General features: G+C 40.9%; 1 protein-coding gene across 2 annotated transcripts; it reads right to left on the reverse strand.

Moving 5' to 3' along the window:
• Nucleotides 1–941: 941 nt before the first annotated feature.
• Nucleotides 942–23,624, reverse strand: AAGAB (alpha and gamma adaptin binding protein). 2 transcript variants are annotated; one of them, XM_074917169.1, is made up of 11 exons: nucleotides 23,519–23,624; nucleotides 15,901–16,091; nucleotides 14,836–14,932; nucleotides 13,956–14,045; nucleotides 11,620–11,703; nucleotides 6,889–6,971; nucleotides 6,089–6,182; nucleotides 5,187–5,291; nucleotides 4,615–4,664; nucleotides 3,953–4,044; nucleotides 942–2,404 (listed from the first exon to the last, which is right to left on the reverse strand). In XM_074917169.1, the coding sequence occupies exons 1-10, from the start codon at nucleotides 23,589–23,591 to the stop codon at nucleotides 3,967–3,969; spliced, it is 945 nt and encodes a 314-aa protein (XP_074773270.1). In that variant the 5' UTR covers nucleotides 23,592–23,624; the 3' UTR covers nucleotides 942–2,404; nucleotides 3,953–3,966. The 2 variants fall into 2 exon arrangements, with proteins under 2 accessions (XP_074773270.1, XP_074773271.1); XM_074917170.1 differs by lacking the exon at nucleotides 942–2,404 and having other exon boundaries at nucleotides 3,642–4,044.
• Between the last annotated feature and the right edge of the window lie 61 nt (nucleotides 23,625–23,685).

Consider the following 23,685-nt stretch of genomic DNA (forward strand, 5'->3'; position numbering starts at 1 on the left):
GAATGCAGAAGATAGTGGTGCTGTTTGTAACAGATACATCCCGCAGTCAGCTATGACTGTTTCTCTCAGGCCTCCAGACTCACTTCAGCAAGTGTTCCTTCGGCTGAGGAAACACTGCGGGAGACACAGGAGACCTCTCTATCTCCACGCACCCAGACCAGACTCCTCAGCAGAGCAGCGCTGGCTCCGCAGGGCCGTTACTCTGAGAGGTGCCACCCCAGACCTGAGGCCAGCGGGTGAAACCAGCACCCCCGAGTGTCCCCAAGTGCAGCCCGTGCCGCTGCAGTGCGGGGCAGCAGGGTGAGGGCGTTTCCATGCTGTTGGATTTCTTCACCGCCTCCCACGCTCTGTCTCTCATTACTCTGGCCACCGGCTGCTCCTGTGGCCGCTGTGTAGCACCCGGGAAATGAGCTGCCGGCACGCCGAGTGATGGGAAACACGGGCACTGATGGAGCCTTGGAAGTTTTAACTCACTGCAGAGGGTTTCCATGAGATCCAGTGACCGCTGGGCCACAGCCAACGCTGGAATCGCAATTTCTTCAGTTCTGTTTAAAGGTCTTCTGCAGCCTTTGGAGGGTTTGCTGTGACCCATTTTTTTCTGCTCATTGTCAACACAGATGCAGTCACCTTCCTTTGAGCTTTGAACGGACAGAAACTGGTGCTTCCCATTTCACTGAAACGTCACCATGTTTTCCTTCAGAATTGTGTCTTAAAATTCATTTTCTGTAGCTCTACATGCTCTTGTGACCATCTTTACCTAGGAAAAGCTGCTCCAGCTAGCCACAGTGCATTAACCTAACTGCAGAGTGGCTCCGGAATGGTTCCAATTCAGCACCAGAGCACCAGCACTGGGGAAAGCCAATTCAAAACTCCTACAAGACTTTAAAACTAAGCTGGGAATTCTTTTGTTGTTGCTAAACAAAGTGAAACTAAGTGAAAGACACAACAACATTCAGGCTTGCTTTTCCACTAATGCCCCTTTTATTAATTTCTGTGACATCTATTTTGTCAGGAAAGTCTGTAGCCAAAAACAAAGCCTCTCTTCAGAAAAAAACAACCAAGCCACAAAACAAAAAACAAGCTGCAGGCAAAGGAAATTTTGATTTTAAAATACAATACTTTTAAGGATCATTAAAACAATTTCCTAGTACCTCCTAGCCATGCTTCCTCCCTTGCTGAATTGTGCTTTTTTTAAAGCACAGACTGCGTGGCCGAGCAAGACCCATATTTACAACGAAACAATTACTCAGTTGTGTCCAGAGACGGGCAACGGAGCTGGTGCAGAGTCTGGAGCACAGGTCTGATGGGGAGCGGCTGAGGGAACTGGGGGGGGTTTAGTCTGGAGAAGAGGAGGCTGAGGGGAGACCTCCTGGCCCTCTACAGCTCCCTGAAAGGAGGGTGCAGAGAGGGGGGATGAGTCTCTTGACCCAAGGAACAAACGTCAGGACAAGAGGGAATGGCCTCAAGCTGCGCCAGGGCAGGGTCAGGCTGGCTCTGAGGAAGGATTTCTTCCCAGAAGGGGTTGTTGGGTGTTGGAATGGGCTGCCCAGGGCAGGGGGGGAGTCCCCATCCCTGGAGGGGTTGAAGAGTTGGGTTGACCCAGCACTGAGGGATCTGGTGGAGTTGAGAACCGTAAGTGTGAGGTTGATGGTTGGACTGGATGATCTTCAAGGGCTTTTCTACCTGAGAGGATCCTGGGATTCTGTGAAAACAGTGTCTGGGAGTCCCCAGGGCCTTGGTGAGCTCTGCACCACCTGGTGCCTGTGGGGACGCTCCACCAACGGGGGTGGGAGCCACGTGGCCATCCCCCCTGCGGGACGGTGCTGGCTCGGCCCAGTAACACTTGCTCTGTGCTCTCACGGCCTCGTTCTTGTCACCAGGAGCGGTGACACTCTCCAGGAATCTGTTTGGAGCAGGTTGGAAAGGTGTGTTCACCAACTGGTCATTCGGATTTCTGCGATAAGACATCCTTTGTGGGAATTCAGCTGCTGCTACCTTGTAATGAGGCAGCAAAGAACTTGTTTTTAATTTGTATCATTTTATTTATATTAACTGTCACATCTATCACATTCTAAAGAATTGGTTTTTATAAAGTATTTGAGTACATTTTTTTCTTTGCTGCCTTCAATTAATTTACTCTGCACTTTCATAGTTTATCACTATTGCACAACAGATACTTAGAAAGGAAAAAAGTCTTCAGCTACCAAGAAACAAACATAGAAAACCATTCCCTGCTTGGACGGAAGCAGCATCAGTTCTTTATCACAGCTCCTGGTGCTGGGGCAAAAGGAGCGAACGGGGAGATGTGAAAGTCATGGCAGGGCCTGGCAGCCAGTTTGGATCGTTCGGTTGGGAAGAGGCGGCCCCGGTCGCTGCAGTTCCCTCAGTGTCTGTACACATATCCCTGGAAAAGGAACAGTTCTTCTTACAAAGGGTTATTTTACTACTGTGCAGCTACTGCTCAGTCTTTGAGAAATGCTTTTCAAACCACTAACAAGGCTTTAGTTCTTTTTCTTAGGAGTTGAAAATGCTGCAGTTTTTACCCAGGAAATGATTTACAGCATTCCAAGAAGACTATTTTTTTAGCTTTGCTTAATCTTAAAAGAAGAGGCAATGAATGTCAAGAACATCAAGTGAAAGTGCTTTCGAAATTTAAAGCTGTCAAATAATTTACGGAAAGCCACTGTCTCAAGACTCACGAAATTTCTTGACGTGAACAGACGGATGCTGGAAAAGTTAATTTCAAAATTTCTAAGCAAGATTGCTTAACGGGGTGGATTTTCAGATTGATCAGGAAATGCTCCCGGGGAAGACAGGCGCCGTTTCCCAGGCGGTGCCAGGCCAGGCCGGTCCTTCTGCAGGGCGTCTGCTGGCACTTCTCCCCACGGCTCCGCTGCGTCGCAGCAGGAAAGGAGAGGGGGTGGCACTTGCCCTTCCTCCTCGCTCCCTCACTGGCCCGTGCTTTCCTCCTCGTCCTCCTGGTGCCCTCCACCTCACTGCTCTCCCGTGAGCCCGTGACTGTGGGACTACACAGGATGACAAGATACTAAATCTAAGGACAAAGAAGCCGTTTCTAACCCTTGAGACCACGAAGCAGCCATCTGAGAGGCGTCCTCTGGTGCCCTCCAGGTAAGCCTCTCCCAAATGCACCAGGTGACAGGGTGGGGTTTTTCATGTCCTCGCTTTTCTCTGTCAGTATTTAGGGCAGAATTCACCCACAGAAGGTCTGTGCGTTCTGCTGGGCCTCAGAGGCCAAGCGCCGCAGAAGGTTTCAGCAGGGAACTTCACCCCTGGAACAGCAGCAAAAATCTGTCTTGCACTTAATCCCAAACTGAGTCTCTCAACGGAAAGCCAGGGAGTGTGGCACAATACCTGACTTGCCAGGGAAGGACCACAAACAGAATTCAAAGCCTGTGGGCCATTTGTAATAGCTTTGGCACACAGCAGGATCAACCTTGCAGCCTTGGCATCGCATCCCTCAACAGGGCACAATTCAGCAACTTTCTCTTCATGGCTCATATAAATCTGGTTTGTTTTAACTAGTAAGTCAGCTATAAAGCTACATAAAAACATCAAACAGGCCTGCATTTAAAATGTGGAGTTTAGAATTAAGCAGTCACTTAACAACCACCAGCCACATGTAGAAAGATAACTGGGAGTAAATTTGTTTATTTAAACTCAAAAGAGGAAACAATAAAAATGTTAATTTGAAAAATGTAAACTAATTATTATTTCCTCTAACTGCATGCATCGCCTTCCAAACTTCTCTGGGAGAGAATAAATGAACAGTCAGACAAACCCACTCTAATAATTAGGTGTTGTGGAATGTGTTACTTACTACAGTGATACAGAGAATCCTTTAACCAAAGAAAGCAACTAAAGCTAAATGGGGCTTTTCACAATAAACACTCATTGCAGGAGATCACTCTTTTAGCATTGCTCTGTCGCTTACAGCTACAGAAGAACTTAGTTTTCTTCATCCGAGGAGAGACCCTCAATTTCATCTCTGTCTCCTCCAATTGCCATCCAGAACGCTTTGGCCACCTAACGATGGAGAAAAAGATGGGAAAGGGAGAAAAACTCCCCTCAAACGACTGAAGATTTTGCACTTAGCATCCAAAAAATAGAAACTGAGCAGCAGCTAAATCTAGCAACCATGTTTCTAGGTACAATGCTAATCCTCTCTGAAGTCAAGGAATTTCAGCACAGAAGCAATAATTCTAATAATGATGTTATTATACATTATGTATTATATTCTAATTATTATAATAATTCTAATTCATGAAGGCATATGTGATACAGAACTTGTGCTAATTAAGGCATGATTAAATCTTCCTCGAGATCAAGGCTTTTCCACTGACTTAAGTGGAAGCTGCCTTACACCCTCAGTGACTCAGGACCTTCCTTTCAGAAATTTTGAAAGGGGAAAGTTTTTTCTGGTGTTTCAAACTTCCAGGTTTGTTACTCAGTTCTTGGGAGACACCAGACAATCTTCCCTAGGCCTGTGCCATTTGTTCTTACTACTCTTATCATGGGAACTTTCCAAAAGAAATAACTGGCTTAGAAAGGAAAATCCCATTTTTAATAATTTCAATGCTGATTTCAAAACCTCACCTTTTCCGCGTGTAGTTTTCTTTGTTCATGAGGCAACGTTGCAGCTTTATCTGTGGAAAAGAACATGACTCAGGTTGTCAGCCTGGGGAGCGAGCAGGGAGAGAAATGCCTATTGCAGCTGCTTTTAGGGAACTACCAAGAAACCAGCTTAAGATTATAAAAAGGGAATTTTAATTAGTAGGAGCAACTGCAATTCCCAAATGCCAGAAAGCTGATGCTGCTGAGCATGCTGGATTTCGTTTCAAACATCTGTAGTTTTAAACTGCAAAACTGGCAAGCAGTTGAAGAGAGAAAAAAAAAAAGTCTTCTTATAGGTTTGTTTATAGAAAACTGTAGCATTAGTTTATGGTGGACAAAATCAGTGTGACAACAGTCAGCTGAGCAGTATCTACTTCCTTCAAGAGCCCTATAAAGATGAAGGGCCAATTAATGAAAAGATCAGCTACTTATAAAGAACCTCAGATAGGAGAATAGGAATTTGTACAATCTTCCCAACTCCCACGCTGGCTTTCATGCCTGCGAGTGACTGGATTAGGTGACATCTCTGAGTGTCTCTCTCCCTGGAGTGTTACCTTTCATTTCTTTCAGCTTTGAAAACAGCCTTTCAAAGTTTTCCAGGTCACCGTCTCTCGTGGTTAGGCTGGCCAACTCCTGAATGTCCATATCTAACATAGGATCTGAAATAAATGCGTATAGGTTGGTTTAAGGTAAATTATTCTGTTTTGTCAGCAGGTTTGAAAGCCTTCTGAAAGCAGTATTTTAACATCGCAAATCCCGTTTGCAAATTCCAACCCCACAGGAGGGAAAGAAACATTTAATTTACCAATTGTTCATTCAGACAACTCATGGCATCACTACAGTGGTCATTAATTTTGCTACATTAGAGTGCAAGAGTGTTATTTTGAGTTCATGCAATATATAAGGTTCCTTGCTTATTATAAAATTATCTGTCTCGGAATAGCCACAAATTAAAGGGTAATGAGGCCATACTAACACCCAACCTTTAGAAGATCACCACATACAACCTGTAAGAAAGTCCCACCTCCTGGAGCGGTGCAATTATTTAAGGACCTGCAGTTTCCAACACTTGAACCTCTCAAGACTGACCCAAGCAGAGTGTGTTTTGTCCACCTCCTGCTGGGTCAAGCTGTCGTGATTTTTCTGTGCAACCATAAAGCTTGGAGCTTTATTCTTACAAAAATGTTTCTAGATATACACAATATGAGCATCAGGAAAATTCACAAAAGCAGATCTGAAAGTCTGCAGTTGGTGGTACTGCAGGGGCTCAGTCCTATCCAAACCTGGGCCTTTTTTTCAAGGAGAGAACACCTGAAGTCTGGACAATTTGGCTCTGCTGGCCCTGGCAAGCGCGATTGTGCCACACTTGTCATTGAGAAGAAGCCAGCGGCATTCTGGGACTGTCCCAGCCAGGGTGCCTGCTCCAACAGATCTGCCGGGCAGAGAAAGAGCTCACCTACAGCGCTGTCACTCGGCAGGTTGTTTGTGCCAGCCCCGTCTTCTCTGCTCTCTAAATGGGCTACTTCTCTGTCTGCTGCTGGTGGGTTGGACTGTCAGGAAACAAATAGGTATTAAGAGGATCCAACAACGCACCTAAAAAGCATCATCAGCAAATCAGGTGCTTCCTGGTTTGACTTCAAAAACTTACACTTTACCTTAAACTGTTATTTACTGCAAAACCTGGACCAGGTGTATTATGAAAAGCCATTTTGGCAACACTGTATATAGGTACTACATAAAGGCTTTCTCTGACAGGTTAGTTGTTTTTTAAATAACACTATCAAGTGATAGGTTTTGTTTTGCACAAAATACTGCTTTTGGATATTAATGAAAAAACCACCTCGAATGGAGCTTTTAATAATCTTTCCTTGGCTCCAGTGGGTTGTCTGGGGTGAAACATTTACACAGTGCTGAAGTAAGCGTGAGCAACACCCAACCCTGAGCACACACTCAGACATCTCCAGGTAAAATAAGGAGTTCTGAGGCAATGCCCTGAGAAACAGCAAGCTCACGGCCGCGAGGTGACAGCTTCCTAGGAACAACTGTCTCAGGGGGACTCATAAGAAGAACGCAGCTAGTTTTTCAGACTTCAGAAATATTTCTTTTAAAATACATTCCAACAGGCTGTGAATCATCCCTTGAGAAAGAAAGAAAAAAAAGAAAGCCTCTGCCACCGCCACATTGAGTGTGACAATAGGAAAGAGCAACACAAGAAACAGTATGAGCAAAGAATAAGAAATAGGAGTTACTGTTTACTTCTGTATCTTGGCTCTCTTCTGACCCAATGCTACAGTTTGCACCTGCTAACGTACTGAGAAGACCAAAGCCCTGGGTCCTGTCTGAAAACAAAACAGCTGTTAGTTTGACTGAAGATGCAGTATTATTACAAATAGCAGATGGGATAGAGAATATTTCAGGGAAGACACACAGCACACTGTAAAACTGTGCCAGTGCCTTTGGAAATATATTTTCAGCTGAAATTTTTCATATTCTTCAAGCTTTTTTTAAAGTATATTAACATTTACTGCTAAATATTACAAACGGAATAGATGTGTGAGCCACAAAATATGTGAGCTCTTTTTTCTTATTATTTGAAGTCATTGCACTGTTAGAATTCAGTCTGGCAAATGTTTTCTGATTCCAAACAAGGCACTTTTCAAAGTATAGAGGCAGGATTTGCTAGTACTGGCATTCCATGGAGCAGGTTGAACCGACCACGGGAAGCAGCACGGAGTCCGTGGTTAGACACGAGAAATGCAACAAGTGCCTTTGTGCATGTTGTCTGAACAGGGTGAGCGCTACAGTAATGGCAAAGGCAATTTTTAAATATCTAATGCAGGATTCAGGGAAGGACCCAGCCATCATATCCAACGCTTCTTCACACTGCAAGGTGCTCTGGGCTTTCCACATCCACTAACCTACTGTGTATTTCAAGGGTATTTTAAAATCCAACCTAAAAAAAAAAAAAAAGGCAAATTCAAACCTAAACCTACACAATCAGCTAACAGATGCTAGTAATATTTTTAAAGTAAGTAGATTGTATTTTTACAGTGATGTGACAGTAGTAGCAGTATTTTTAAATAAAACTAACTACATTTTTAAAACTTCATTAAAAAAAAAAGTATGTGTAACAGGTGATATTATGAGGTGTTGTTTTCTAAGCCATGTTTTCAGCTGGCCTTGCACTGAGCAGCAAATATTTGCAGTTACACAAAGGACACAAGATTTTTCTGAAAATCTTAGTATTTTAGTCAACTAGAAAAAGAACTAATGTTATTGTACTACAAATAGCCAGGAAACAATGACTTGTGCCAGAAGAAAGATTAATATTACTTTTTAAAAAAAACGTGTTCTAAATTATGACACTAATGACTAAGCTCTAGAGTCAGATGTTGAGATGATGTCATTTTGGTGCACTGTCCAAATCTACTCACCATTTATACAAAATTTAATTTTGAAGAGCTGAATGTGTAACTAAAACCATCAGCTATCTAGAAAACATGTAAACATGTCTCCATTAGAGAATTACTAAGACCTCATTTCCTGTTTAATAATCTTCACTGTGTACTCAGGCTGATGGTGTCCTGCCCCACTCCTCCCCTCGCACTCCCCCCGCCCCCCCAGCAGGTAATTGTTTCAACTGGCTCCATTTTATACAGTTTTGGTGCTTTAACAGATCACTTGCCAAAGGTTTGGGAAGAAGTGAATCAGTCTAGCCAAATGAATTGCCTTAAAAATGTTCAGTTGCAAGACATGAGAGCCCGTGAAGTCCACCAGCTAAATTAACAGGCAATTGGGGGATAAAAGACTGGGACTCACAACCCAAAGCAAAGAAGCTTCCCCAGGTTTCAGCAGGCTGAGCAAAGGGCTGTCTTTCTTTAGAGAAACTGTAAAGATGGACATTTAGCCAATTTCTGACTCATCTGCAGCTAGATTGGACACTGCAGTCCAGAATGTCCTTGAGAGAGAACACTCCCACACTGGCAGAGGGGTGGATGAAGTGACCTAATCATGTACCTCTTTTGTATCTATGCTCAGAGTTCATCCTGTGCAGAAAAATGCCAGTGGCTCCATCCCCACCGCCACCACACACACAACACTTCAGCCAGCCTAATTCCAAAATGTTGTCCCAGTTAGAAAGAGCTGGAACCTACAGCAGGGATCTCTAAAAAGCAGCTATTTGTTTCTGGATCCGTGGTTAGGGAGGTGGCAGACATAACACTTGGTTGCAGGCACACCCTTGAAAAAGCCTTCCTATAAACTTTTTACTGGATGTAAAAGTTCTGGGTGCAATTCAGGAAGTGGGTGATGCCTTACACAGTGTTCTTACAGCATCAAAGCCAAAAATTATCTCACTCCACTTATTGTAATAGTTGGTGGCTCCATTATTACAGTCTATAGACACTCGTGGACAGTTGCTGACAGTGTCTGAGCACAACTGCATATATGCTCATTTCAGAACAAAACATCTTCCACTCTCCTTATCTACTAGTCTTCCATAGTCTGTCTCTAGCTGACATGTGGTGATCCTGACTTCCATACAAAATTGGAATTAAAAAGTCAAAAATTCATAATTTGTTTAAATAGTCCCCCTAAATCAGGTTAATTCTTTCTAAAGAGAGCCAGGCTAATTACTAACCCCACCCTAGTTAACCAGCTTCAGCTGGGATCACTAAAGCATGTATTTAAGCAGGAAAGTAGCCAAGTGGCCTCTCTCAGAAGGCAATAAATTGTTTCTTTTCCAGGATAACCAGCTTTGCTCTTGAAAGAATACCTAGAGACAAGAGGCGTGCACTACCTTTGTGGGGGGAGAATATGTCAGCTGAAGAACTACTCACGGCCTTCTCCACAAGGGGAAGAAAACCACCCAATTCTCAAATTAAGAGAGCTCTGAGGCCCGGGCAACCAACAACTTTTTACTAGCTACAAAAGAAAATTGCCCTCTGGAGAATCTCAGGTAAGACTACTTGATTTTCAGTAGAGACAATACTGTTTTATTTACTCACAAAGCATGTGGGATTATTTGGTGTAAAAATGTTTATAATTTAGCTATGCTATGTTTAATACGTATTTTTATAAATTGATGTGAGAATGAATGTATTTAATGGTTACAGAAAAATTCAAAAGGTCAAGAATTTTCTTAATTCTATGTGTGTAAAAAACCTAATTCATGAGAAGAATTGTGTTTGGGCTTAAGATAAAAGACCTAGCGAGAGAAAATTCTCATACAAACAGCTGAAATAAGGCAATGCTGTAACACTGGCTTTTTGGATGGCTATGTTTAATAGTGCTATTAACATTTACAACTACACAAGTATCTTGTACTCCATGAAAAATCTTCACATGAAGTACAACTGCAAGGTTTCTAAATGGTCAGTGGTCGTATGTAATTTGGTAGAAAAGCTAAAGTTTGATTTACGTGGCAGCTAGTTTCCAGGACCAGGAGGAAGCTGAAAACAAAAGATATGTCACAGGTTGTAAAAAAGTTTTATTATTTTAAGTAAAATGAGCTCAACAATTTCCCTTTGAAGTCATAGTCAGGCTGCAACAACTTCCAAACATAGTTCACTTCCTGAGGGGTTTGTAGTAACATGCATCGGTGCTGTGTGGTTTCTGTACTGTGGAGATAGAAAATCTGGAATTTCAAGGAGTCTGACCTTTACAAAACACAACAATGATGCATAGGAATTTCCCTGCACAAAGAAGTGAACATGTGACTAAATTCTGTTCTGTAACGTGGCATCTGTCAAATGCAGGAAATACACTGCTAAGAAAACCATTTTAGCACCAGTGAGATAACTTTACACCATCTCAAATGGCTACCTATTTTTCTACAATGGCTACGTTAACTTAGATCCCACTTTAACCTCATTCTGATGTGGTATGAGAAATACTCAAAAAGTTCCGTTAAAAAAAAAGTTTAAAAAGGTTATCAGTTTAGTAGTTCTTACCCTAGGTCTACTGAGTCTCAGTAACCATCTTGCAGTTACAGGAACTAGAAGCCTCTCAGCCCTTGAAATCATTACACACTTAAAAGATGTAGGAAGGAAGAAGCCACCAGAGTGGAAAATTGTACATCAGGGAGCAGACAGACATTGAAAGGTTGTTAGTGGGATAAAGCTTTGTGAAACAAGAAATGTAAGGCCAAGCACTCCACAAGAGTTTAATCTTCCTACATTTCTTGCAACAGCTTGTGTTATCAGAAAGGTAATTGAAGGTTTTCAAGTAAATGGAAGTATCTACACTTGGAATAACTCTGGGCTAGCCACAGCATTTCCTTTTCTAATGAGTCTAATCCTAAAGTGATTTTTCCAAAATTCTAACCCTGCCTGATAATCAATTATCTGCTGGAAATTATCTGGGGTTGCCTGTTTTTTGCACAGTTTTCAAAAAATTCTGTGGTTTCCACGTACTTAAGTGGGGTTTTCAGTCCTTGCAATGCACTTATGTCCTTCAACAGACATTTGAAATTGCTTCTTTGCCAAACTTCATCTCTGCACTTGCTATTTCATCCTTGTTTCAAAAATTTTTTTCAATGACCGAAAACAAATTTGGAAGTTAACACTCACTACTTCTACACCACACTAAACCACATATCAGTTTTTAGACCAAGCTGGTAACAACTAGCTATTTGCTGCTAGTTTGGTGAAACAAGCTTCCATTTTTCATTGAAACTTTAAGAGTGAGTGCAGTATTTAACTCAAGTTATTTGTAGAAAGCAAGCTAAAGCATGGAGGGAACAGGCGCTGAAACAGGAATAAATCTCACCCGTTGCCAGTAAGTTTCTCTGTGCATCAAGGGACAGGGAAAACAATACCTGAAACCCTCCCATTCCATGTAAAAGGTTGATGAGTGCTCTAGTTCTCTTTATACCGATGCAGTGGCAATAGCACTGTAGCTGCTCAGCTTAAACTTTTGCTAAAAGTACTATGCCGTCAAGGCCTTGCCTCCCCCACAATTCAGAGAAGAGGAACCTGTGTTACGTACCGCTCTTCATGACTACGTTGGACCACACGTTGGCATTCAAAGCTTGTACAATTCGTTTCACTCCAGTGGACTCCGGAAAGTCATCTAAACAAAAGACAAAGACCTTGCACTCCTAACAATTAAACCCAAACCATTACATGCCTGAAAGTAAGAAGGTGTGTGTCTGAATGCCTGTTCTATTGTATAGCGATGCATATAAATTACTTTTTTGTTAGAAAAGACAGATTTCTTGCCTTTGCTTCACGAGAGACCAAACAAATCTAAATTAATGCCTCACTTCTTGGTCTAAGCTTCCAGGTATTGTGGACTGTGAGTTCTCAGCCTTTTGTAGAGAGATCTAAGTTCTGAGTGGGATTTTCTTAAATATTTAGCATGAGGCCTACATCAGTAAATATCATAAGTAAATTTTATAGTAATAGACAATTTTAAAATTGCTGTTAAAGGCAAGGCATCTTTTACCCCAGGATCTCTTAGAATGCTCTATGGCATAAAAGTAGGTGCTAGAATTTTCCTTTCTTTAGAAAGTAAAGAACTTCAGACAGCCATTCAAAAAAGGTGTAATGCTTGTTGCAAATGATCATTGTAAAGCTATCTCCATGGCATCTAACTCCAAATGTTCCAGTAATCCTGTGAGTTTCAGTAACTTGAAATCCAAATAATGTTTTCTCCAGTCTTTCAACTTATTTACTGAATAGATCTGACACCACTTTGTATAAAGTCAGTTTTCCCATTTCCTCAGTTTAGTCAGCTTCCCATGTTTGTGCAGATCTCATAAAGCAAGAAGGAAAACAACCCCTCTGGATAAAAAAATGTGATTGTTTAAAAATCAGCCTCTTTTAGGATGACTCAGGGACAGGTGCAGTAATTGAAAATCTCTTTAAAAATTAATTTAAACCTGTCTGTGACCCCTTAGATCAAATATTTTGCCCTCTCTGACACTGTTGTTTGGTTCTGTATCAGAGTCATTATCGAGAGTCTCAGTTTAGAGGTCCTGTCTTCACTGCACAAACTGACTGACAGTGTAGTTATAGCAAGAGCTTCAGCTCATTTGTGATGAGCTGTCAGAAATGCCATAATCTTTAAACACTGACCCAGTATGTTTACTGCATCCATTTTATCTTTTGTAATTCATACAGCATGTTTACTACCATAGATACTACCATTAAAAATCCAGGAAAGAGCATATATCTTAATACTCCAGAGATTAACATCATGAGTTGTTATTATTACCATTACTTAATTAAATAGTAAATAGCTTGTCCTTTACAACAATTAATCAACAGAAAAAACACCCTTGACCTAATGTTACTAGTATTTCCTTTTAAGGCACTCTGTAAGAAAATTTTAGTCTAAGGGGTACCAATTCCCATTTTTCTGGTTTCTATAAATCAGAAATATGTGTAACAAAGTGCCAAAAAGAAATGCACCTTTAAAGTCATGGCAGGGAGGGGAGGGGGATTCTTAGCTACTCAAGATAACAATTTTAAACCAGGCTTTTAAAGGGGGCAGGGGGGAAGAACTTGAGCTCTAGTTTAGAAGACCTTTAGACTAAATTATTTTTGGTGACAGCTATATGCTTGATGAACCTGAAACAGAGCAAATGTTAGTGACTAATTTCACTCAGGCCTGGAAATGGGGTCAGCTATCTCATTTTGGCTCTGCAGAGGTAAAATATAAACACTTTCTTTGTATCACTGAAATGAGGAGATAAGGCTAATGCTGATAAGGCTGCCAGGAAGTGCACAGTCACTTTTCAAGAGTGGAACATCACACTTCTGACTTTGCTTGATGGGTTTTTTCAAGTTATAAACATATGGTCAGCCAGTGATTTTGAAACTGGTTTATTTCCTGTGTAACAGTGCATGCTATTCTAAAATGTTTTTAACAATCTCCCCTTTTCAGCCTATCATGTCACCATCTGAATAAGGTCTATCTTGTCATGGCATATACACTAGCTTTGAAGTCTTTTTTAAAAAGAATTTTCCTGCCCTTGTACATCCTTCTGGTTCTTGTTTTTTATATTTATTTCCTAAGTAGAGTATAAATGCTTCTATCTATCACTACAGTCCTAGGATTAGTGCCAGAAAAAGGAGCAGATACTATTTTTTGTAGGTGCTACATAAACAGCAGCTGTATTTGGGAGGAGGCAAATGTAATAATTTCTTGGAGGAAATAACCTCCTCCTCCTCCTGTCCTTTTATAGCTGAGACCAACTGGGAGCATTCCATGCTGGAATCATGTAGCATGTAAATGAAGTTATGCCCCTTGCAATTGTTTAGAAGATATTTTGGTGTGCTCTTTCATTCTGAAAATTAAAACAGAAGTAGCAATCCTACCATCTTCATCAGGCAGTTCCTCAGGGCTAAGTTCCACCAGTTCAAAGCCATGCTTGATACACCATTCTTGAGCTTTCTGTCTGTTAATGCCTGAAGTTGGGAAATAAAAATGCATACTAAATATACATGTTTAAGACTAGTATCGGCAGTTGGATCTTTAGGTACATTTTATTCCCTCCAAGTTGTTTGCTTATTCTGGATTGTATGGGGAAAAAGTATATAGTAGCTGGCATGGGTCCTCCCTTCACTTTGAACTTGATTCAAAAAACTCCAGAGTTAAACAAACTCCTCCTTTGAATTGTTTTTTTTCAAATACCATAAAATCAAATGGCTTCGCACTGGGTACTCAATGGGGAACTGTAAGTGAAGTGCCGGAGTGAATGAAGACTTGTATTAACTCTAGGTTTGAATCTGAATTAAGTTCCAGGGACACATCTGCACCTTACAGCTTGCTGCTGTATCACACAAACTAATCTAGAATCAAAGCAAACATGCATATTTAATGTCCAAATGGTCAAAAAAGCTGAACATACTTTCCACTGTAGTTAAGCAACCAACAGTCACCCTCATTCTTCACCAGAGAGGATCATGCATGTCCAGTAATATGAATGCCTTTTTAGTCACCTTGCAGCACATGCTGGTATACTAGGAATGGAATACACAGAGCTCACTTTGAGCAAGCTTGCAGAATTCTGATTCAGTTTTAATCACATCTAGCTTAAGACTTCTGTTCCTGGTCAGAGAGTAACCTGGTTCTTCTCAGTCAAGTCTCAAGCCCAGTCTCACACAGATATTTTAAGAAACAATTGTGTTAACTAGAAAATAGATGATGCAGGGTTAATAAGTCTAAGTCAGTTTGGAACTGGTTTGGGTTTCATACCATTTTCAGATACTCTGTTACAAACCAGGATCATGACTTCTGGTAACCACTCTTCTGTCAGAGGAAGCCATTCAGAGACACTATCAAGTCCAGATTTCTAAAGGAGGGGGGGGAAAAAAAGTTATTTGGGATACATCCTCAAATACTTCAGTTTTTAAACTACTTTTAAATCATTAATGGTATTAGAATGAAAACAATGAAGTAAGGAAATATGCTAGACTGCATATCGAGTATGTTTCAAGACACCTGTGGTCCCATCAGAGGAGTTGACTTATACACAACTTCCTTCTGATTCTTGACTTACCTTACAGATGAGTTAATCCTACTGCCTTGGTCCTCGCCTACATGTTTAATATTAATTATGCAATCCTAGTGTAAATTAGGAAAATTTTTACTTAAGGCTGATCATGAGTATTTCATTTTAAGCATATCTTGGGTTTAATGTGCAGCTATTCCATCTTCCAGACTAAAGTGGATGTTATGGGGGCTGGTGAACTACTCCCATTGCTCCAGTTTATTCTGAGACAGCCCCGAGATGTCTGGTTAAAGGTATCTTTGCAGAATGTGTGGTGTGAACCCTTTACCATCTGTGGTGGAAAAGAGATCCTTATTTAGAATATTATTTTTTTGGTCTCAGAATCTTTCTGGCTTTTGCTAAAGCCCTGTTTTCACTGCTGCCAGCTTAGTAGAGACAACTTTGGGTAAAATGATAGCACTGAATCTTACGTTTAGCTCCCTCATTCTTGGCTGTCCTAAAGCAGCCCTTCTGAACTAGCGTCAGCTAGGAGTAAAGTTGGAGGTGGTGGGCTGGAGGAGGATTTGCTTAACTTAGTGGCAGATTTGCATCCTGAAAACCTCTCTTCCAGCTGGAGTATAATAGTAAAAGGGAAGGGAACTGTTTCCATTGTTAGCAGATATAATTTAACATTGATCTACTGACAATTAATAGAACAGCCTAAAAAGAATGGATGGCACAAGATGAAGAGAATATAATTTGTGGTTATCACTGTGATAAGGCAACTATATCATACAAATAAACAATATAATGAAGCGGAGGAGTCTTACTATTGTGCTGTCGAAGTACACAACAAACGCTTGCACGGATTCAGCAATATCTCCAGTAACAAGAAATGTGTTTGGTACTACACAGAGGTGTATATCTGCAGAGTAATATTTATTATCTATTGTCCAGGGGTAAAAATTCACTCCTCCACTTGTAGTTGCACCCACAGTAAGGTCATCTTTTCCTGTGATACCTGTATAAAAGAAAATGAATGAGACAGATAATAAAACCAGCATCAAGAAAATGATTTGCCTAGAGAAGCTTGGTACAATGCCAATACAGAGCCATCTTTACTTACTAGAATAAAACAGTATGTGTTTAAGATCTTTAAAAATTCAAACTCCATTTGTTACTCTGTCCTAAGAGTTTATAATTCAGCTTTCAAAAGAGTTTTTTTCTAGCTTTCAAAACAAAATATGGTACAGAAGCTCTTCAGAAAACAAGCCTTTTTTCCTGGAAATGTCTTTTAAAGTGTTAGCTTCAAACTCACTAGCCGTAAACAGGATGTATGGAGAGAATACCTAGATTTTATTACAGCACAAACAAACCTTGCATGTTCGTTCAGATGTAAAGAACTGTTTGACTGTGACCAAAACCTGAAGGTAACTAATGAGAAAATAAACCAAGTTACTACAATTCAGCTGTAACTCCCATTAAATTCCACGTAGGAGTTCGACAATTAAAATCCAAGGCAATGCTTTGATAATGTAATGTTAAACACTGCCCTTCGCGTGCTGGTAGCAACCTCCACAGCACATGCTCCCATAGCATGACAGCCACCTGGTGGAGTTGAATTATAGTTCTTAGCTGAGCATCCCACCTATATACCTCGCTGGGAAGGGCTGAATATCTTGTTCAAGCTGGACACTTTAAAACACAGGTCAATATTATATAAAAATGACTGAGTTATCTACAATTTCTTTGGGCATCAAAAGAGTTAAAAAAAAAAGAAACAAAGTATATTGATTTTCAAAGACCTGAAAGGTCATATTTTAAAGGTACTGAGAGACAGCTAGAACAGGCTGTTCCCCAAATAACCTGGATGTGAATTTGAAACTACCTGTATCTTCTCAATAAAAAGGCAGCAAAACCTCATTACCAAGGTTGCCACAGAAAGGTTCAATGATTTTTTGCAACTAACTGCAAATCTGAGAAATTGAAGTGGTGAATGAGCATGGTGCACAAGGCAGTGCAGAGGAAAGCTCTAGACCAGAAGGATTCTTTGCAGCAGTGAGGACGACGACACTGGGAATCTGAGGGAGAAATCTGACCTCTGAAACAGAAACCTGGGAGGAAAGCTCCTCTCTGGGTTTCTTAAAAAAAAAAAAAAAAAGCCACATCTACATGTTCTTTCCAGTTTAAGTCTGACTTTTTCATTGGGATGACAATAGTTTTCAGAGCAATCTGTCCAACCAGAAATTATTCTGTGGTAAGACTATTCATGTCTCCTTGGGGCTGGGGGATGATGATACTGAGTCAATACCAAACAAACCTTGAACTTTGTATTCTTAGAGCATCAGCTTGTTGACATAAATATGGAATAGACTACCAATACAACTAACCAAAAGCAGTAATCCTGAAAGATTTTTCAGGCTTTCACAGCTTTTAAAATCACTCTTAAGCAGCACACACCAGTTCCAGTGGTACAAAGAAGCTGTTTTCCCATGCTTATCTCATAAAAAAACTTGTATACCTGGATCTCTGCCCTGCAATGCTTCATCAAGTCACTTTGCAGCAGGTATCTCTATCCTGTTTGCTTTACTGACATGAAGCACCCATCTTCCAGGGAAACAAGAGAATGGCTTTTCAGTTAGTTTTAAACCCAAGCTTTTCAGTTTAGGCCACACAAATATATCAAGTCTACTCTTCCTCAAAAAAACCCTCAAGTAATTAGTAAAACAGGTCATCAAATGTCAGTATGTCACTTCAGAAAATGTATAGCTTTAATGTACATATTCTAATAAAGGCGTTTTGGCAGATGACAATTTATTTTTTTTCTGTTATAAAGCAGGAGCTTTAAGAATGAATTCAGTTATAAAACAGGAGCTTTAAGAATATATGTGGCATAATTTAGTTTGGTGCCTCTGGTAAACCAGACTGTAATTAATGTGCCAATTGCCACTAGACTAGGAGTTCCTTACAAATGGATATTAGGGCCAATGGAGGTAGCTTTCACTCTGGATAGAATATGACAAAATTCCAGCAACTGGGAAACGGGTTAGAAAATGTCACTATGCATGTCCAAAACACAGGTATGCTTTTTCTTTTCAGAATTATCTGTTGCCCAGCTTTTCAAATGTAGGCATAATCTTAATTTTCTGCCCTGGAAGCCAGATGGTTTTTTTGGAGGTTCTGAATGCTACATAAAATATGCTATAAATTTCCCTTCACTAGTGTTTTCACATTTAAAAATAACTAACTAACTAAAAAAAGGTTCTAAGCTAACAGAATTGCAAGTCAATGCCACAAGAAGCTAAGAAAAAAGACCACCATAGAAATTATTGAAAATCAGGACTAAGATTTAGAAAGCCAAAGGGAGGAAAACGGGGTGAGGAAAGGAACTCAGTCCAAAAGTCACTTCAGTGAAGTCACCCACCCTAGCAAGAATACAAAAAGCAAGAAATTCTTATATAAAGATTTTTCAGAAGCTGATATGAAAGAACTTTCACGTTTGCTTTAAGTGATTTTCTTTTTTTTTTTTACAAAAGAATTAATGGACAAATTTAGGCCTCAAAGTACTGCTAGAAGAATAAGGACGTGTCCCATTTCCTCTTACATGCTACTTGTTCCTCTATTTTAAGCAGTCTTCTTTCATCCCATTGTGCTTCCGATTACCCATCATTCATTCAAAGAAAATTTGCCAATCCCCTGTGAAATTTCTCCCCCAGTAAAAATGGATGTTGCAGGCTAAACTCAAAGGACTGCAAGAACTTTCTGAAAGGATTCAGACTTGCTGTGTCTCAGCCTGCATGTAGGGTTCTAACAAATTACTGCAAAACAGCCTGAAAACTCATGGCAGGAAACTAAATGCAGTTTGGGTATCTTGTGAATAGTTCTCTTCCACAAAAGTCACTTAAAACCTATTAGGTTTTGGCCTTTAGAGTAAACAAGTGGAACCACAAAAGAAATACACTGCAACTCAAACTGAGTTCTCAAGGATATATTCCGTGTTGGAACTAGTTTTAAGGATTACATTTGCCACCTCTGGATTCCAGGAATTTCTTTCCAAGACAGCCAATATTTTAATGAAAAAAGTAAATTCAACCAGAGTAGTTTCAGATCTAATTTTAGAGAATATTTATCAGAATAAACCCAATTAAGTTTTATTTGGATACAGAATAAACGTCTAGAAAATTAATACGGCAAAAGGGGGTGGTTTGTCAAGCTTACCTCCAGTGAGTTACTCATTTTTAATTTTAAACTCCCCAGCCATTGAAAGTGTCAGTGGTTTGCCATCCAAGGAGCCTGGAAAACCAGCTGAGTCACTCTTTGACCACAACAGTAGGCAGGCCTACTGGGCTAACCTAATTAGCTGGCCTTCTCATAGAGCAGAAGTGGCTTGTTTGGGTGACAGGAATGCAAACAGACTCCAAATGCATCACCATTAAAGAGTACCAAAAACATGCATTGAGAAGGTCATGCACAAAGGAACACTGCTTACTGTCATTTGAAAACATGATTTGGAGTTCAAGGTCCTCTAAGAAATACTGCAACTACTAATGCTGGACACTTACTGAAATAGCTTTTACAACTGTATCCGTAACTGCGGAATACTAGTTAAGACAATGTATTGCAGTGTCCCACACTTCTGTATAAAAGCACTTTGGAGCAACAGAAGCTTCTTCATCTACAGTGAATGATTTGAGGCTAGGGACCAAATAGACCATTTCTAAGCCAGTATCACCCTCAAGTCACTACCTCCTACGTGCATCGGCACCATTCACCTCTGCGACCTCCAAAGCCCCTGCGCTAACCCCACCTATGCCACCATCACCACATCTGTTGGACATGGACAATTATCTTCCTCCAGTTTATCCCAGTTCATAACTCACTTTGCCCATTTTATATCAGAAAACCATTTAAGAACACGACAGCAACTGACACATGAGGTCAGATCCTGGTTCAATCCAGTAACTGGTAAATAACTGGTACCATACGTCTTAATGACCATCCAAACTTCTGTGGAATTGGTCCAAAGGAAAAGGTTTTTTTTACTTCCAGGCAGTCAGTAGCTCATGTTTTTCAGCAAATTCATTAGCTTTGTCCTTTCTTTACTCATAAGTATCTATAATTTCGAATAAATTAGACAAGATTCTGACTAATACTTTTGGAAATTAATTTCGGCTATCTATTTACATAGAAGTTTGCTCATTTTACTAATTTAGACTTGTTGACTTTTAATTTCATGAGCCTGTATATAGACAAGGTAAATTAAACAATGGTTTAGAAAACAAGGAAGAAGACATTGCAAAACTGTATAACCAAACATCCATTCCCTTTTTGTAATAAAGAGGCTTCTTAAGTATTCTGTAAGCACAAGGCAGCAAATACTCTTTCAAAAGGAGAACTGGAGACCAGAAATAACTATTCAGAAGAGTGGAATAATAATCAAAGAACCAGATGTAGATCTCTTACCACTTGCAGCACTGTCCCCTGTTCTCTAATACCCAACTGATTTTGAAGCACTTCTATATTGTGTGTAATATTTTTTCAGAATCATTACTCCCCTTTGCAGGTGTTTGTTGTTTTTTTTTTTTCAAAGGGATTAAGTTATTGATCACTCTTCCTAGTTTGAAGGATTGAATACATAAGAACATAATTCAGTTTTCTACAATGCCCTAAATGATCCCAAGTCCTCCTGGTAGGTGCACCAAGTAGTTCTCATTCTGGGCCTTGAGAGCCACCTGGTGGAATACTCCATAAAAAATACTCCAAATTACACGAGGAGTAAAGAGAACTCAGAAATATGCTGTGGCGGAGGAGGGGAGAGGTAAACAGTCAAAAAAGAGGAAAAAAAGCCAATACACAGTATTTATCTGTTGGCCATAATTTTTGAAACCTAAACCAATCTTATTTGCTGTCTTAATTTGTGATAAACATATCTAAGAGAAAATCCAATTGTATTCTGTACATTTTCAATAGCTTTGTTTTGTCACAGTATCTAATGGAATAAAACATTCAGGGTATCCCCCAGGATCTTGAAAAAATGAAAATATATCTAGCAAATGTACCATAATATTCTCATCCTCAAGTCATTTCCTACTTAACAGGATGAAAACACTGGAAAAAGCCTTATAATTAGCCTGGCAAGTTTTGGCAGGCAGAAGGAGAAAGGGGCTCTCATACACCTCCTGACTGTGAACATTCTAAGTGGCTTCTTTCTACTTTATAAAACAGGTTTACCTACAAAGAGCATGTTCCAGAGAAATCCAGCAACACCAGCAAAAGCAGTGATAATAGTGATAAGGGCTTTGTTTCATGTTCTGTTATAGACTCAAAACCCAACTCTGCTCTATGGATCCTACCACCCAGCATAGTATTTAATAGCATATTTAACCATACCTATTGTATCTCAAGCACTGTCCTGCCTCGGAGGTGCTAATACAATGGTTTTGTTCTCAGCATTGAGCTAAAAAGTTATCAAATGCCTTTAATCTGGTGTGACACTTTCATGCTGTAAAAGCACAACTTCTGAGAATTGCACCAGCATTTTGCTTCAACCTGCCAAAACCCTCCAGCCCAGCCTACTGCAGCCAGCCACAACTGCCTTGTCCATTATCAGTATGTCCTTGAATGTTTTACAGTGTTTGTTCTTATGCTCCCAGGTCTGATGTAATTTCACTTATCATACAAAGCAGGAGCTTAAAATTCTCATGGTATTTATTTTAGTAAATGATCAGCTTTCAGGAAGATTTTAATGTCTTTTGTGAAGCAACCCAATCAGAGCACAAAGGCTATCTGTAAGACTTCAGTTTTGGTACTGGAAAACAATGGAAGCCTAAACATTTCAAAGTCAGTACTAGTTAAAAAACCCCTGAAGATTAAATTTTAAGAGCTTCTCAGATTAAACAGCATTTCTGTGAAAGTTTTTTACTTGTTTATTTTCACTACAAGAAATAATCAAAGGAAAGCTACAGGAACCTTGAACAATTCCTTCCAATTTGCTTATACCTTCCACACAAGAACCAAGAATATGATTTTACAGACACTTATTATTCTTTGATTTGGAATCCCCTTAAATAATTCAACATCAACCCACCCACTCTGACAGGGTAGCCCTTGACTGTGGACCTTGTACTGCCAATCTTGTTTCAAAATATGGTTTAATGAGATGGAGGGAACCAGTCCCTGGGAGCAGCCCTGTGCTTTATCAGGCCCCTAGGTAAGATCTTGCTCAGAAATAGCCAAAAACAAATCCAGAAAAGGGGTTGGGGCTGTTGATGGGCATACTAAGATGTATAACTTATCTGTTCATGACAGTTCCCTAAAAAGCAAGGCTCTGCTAACAAGCTGTAACAGCAAAACCACCAAGGTATAAACAGCTTCTTCCTGGACTCCCCCGGGTTTTAGAATTACTAAAAATTCTACCAACGATTTCTCTACTATCAGGTCTTATTCTCATGTTCCCTTTTTCAAGCCATAAAAAGGGGAACTGGGTTCAAAGAAAAACACTTCCTACAGAATGAATTCTACATATTTGATATGGAGTAAGTGTAATTGACAAATCTGAAAACTGCAGAAAGGAAAAATGTTTTCAGCTTTCTCTTTTGTGCTTCTGTGTTGGGACAACAAATGGTCTAATACATGAAAGCAAGCCCAAGTAAAGCACTTAAGCGCTGAAATTCCACTAGGAATTTCGGAAATGCTACCATTCTTAAAGTCCAAGATAGTCTGTTCACTTCAAAAATGGCAAGCTGAAACCAGAGGGACAGTGTTTATTCTGCTTTTGTCTTCCCCTTGCCTATATTCCTGAGCCACTCTGGTTGCTCTGAGGTTGCCCTCATGTTCTAGCAGCCACTGACATATCCCAGTGAAACAAGGTCATGTTTGTACTGAGTGAATGACCAGAGTGGGCAGCAGCAAACCTACTGGGCTCATGAATCTGTTCATTTGTTATTGAACAGAGTATTATTTTTATTCAGTCTCAAGGCAATTCTCAAATTACTTAATTCAGGTATAACTCTGGACAGTTTATTTGCACCTAAACCAGAGCAAGCTTCCAGTGGGTAACAAAGCATTTTGAGATGTGGGGCTTTTTTTTTTTTTTTTTTTCCTGGGGATTGTAGTGGTGACATCGCCTCCTCCTTGGTGTCAGAGGGTACAAAACACACAATCCGCGGCGCTATACCGTCTCTCTTAAAGAGCTTATTTCCTTAAAGCAATAAGGGCAGCCCTGACGATCTCCTCAAGGGCAGGTGGTTACCGCTGCAGGCGGGGGGTCGCCCCGGCAGGGCTTGGCCGCTCTGGGGACGCTGCGTGAGGGGAGAGCAGCCCCCCTCGAGGGCCTGGGCTGGGGGTCAGGAGCTGCCAGGCCGAGGCCTGCAGTTGCGGGCAGGCCGGGGCCCCGCGGCTGCGCCCGACCGGGCCCCGCAGCACGTCGCGGCGGCGACGACGACTCACGTTTGACGAGCTCCTCGGCCGCGAAGCCGGCGGCGCAGCTGGTCACCAGCGCGAAGGGCCCCGCCGCCGCCATGACGCCCGCCGCCGCCGCGCCCCTTCCGGCCCCGCCGCTACCACCCGGCAGCGCGGGGAGGGGGGGAGCCGGAGCGCGGGTGACCCCTCCCAGG

This window comes from Athene noctua, chromosome 13 (genome assembly GCF_965140245.1).
Source record: "Athene noctua chromosome 13, bAthNoc1.hap1.1, whole genome shotgun sequence".
Classification (NCBI taxonomy): domain Eukaryota; kingdom Metazoa; phylum Chordata; class Aves; order Strigiformes; family Strigidae; genus Athene; species Athene noctua.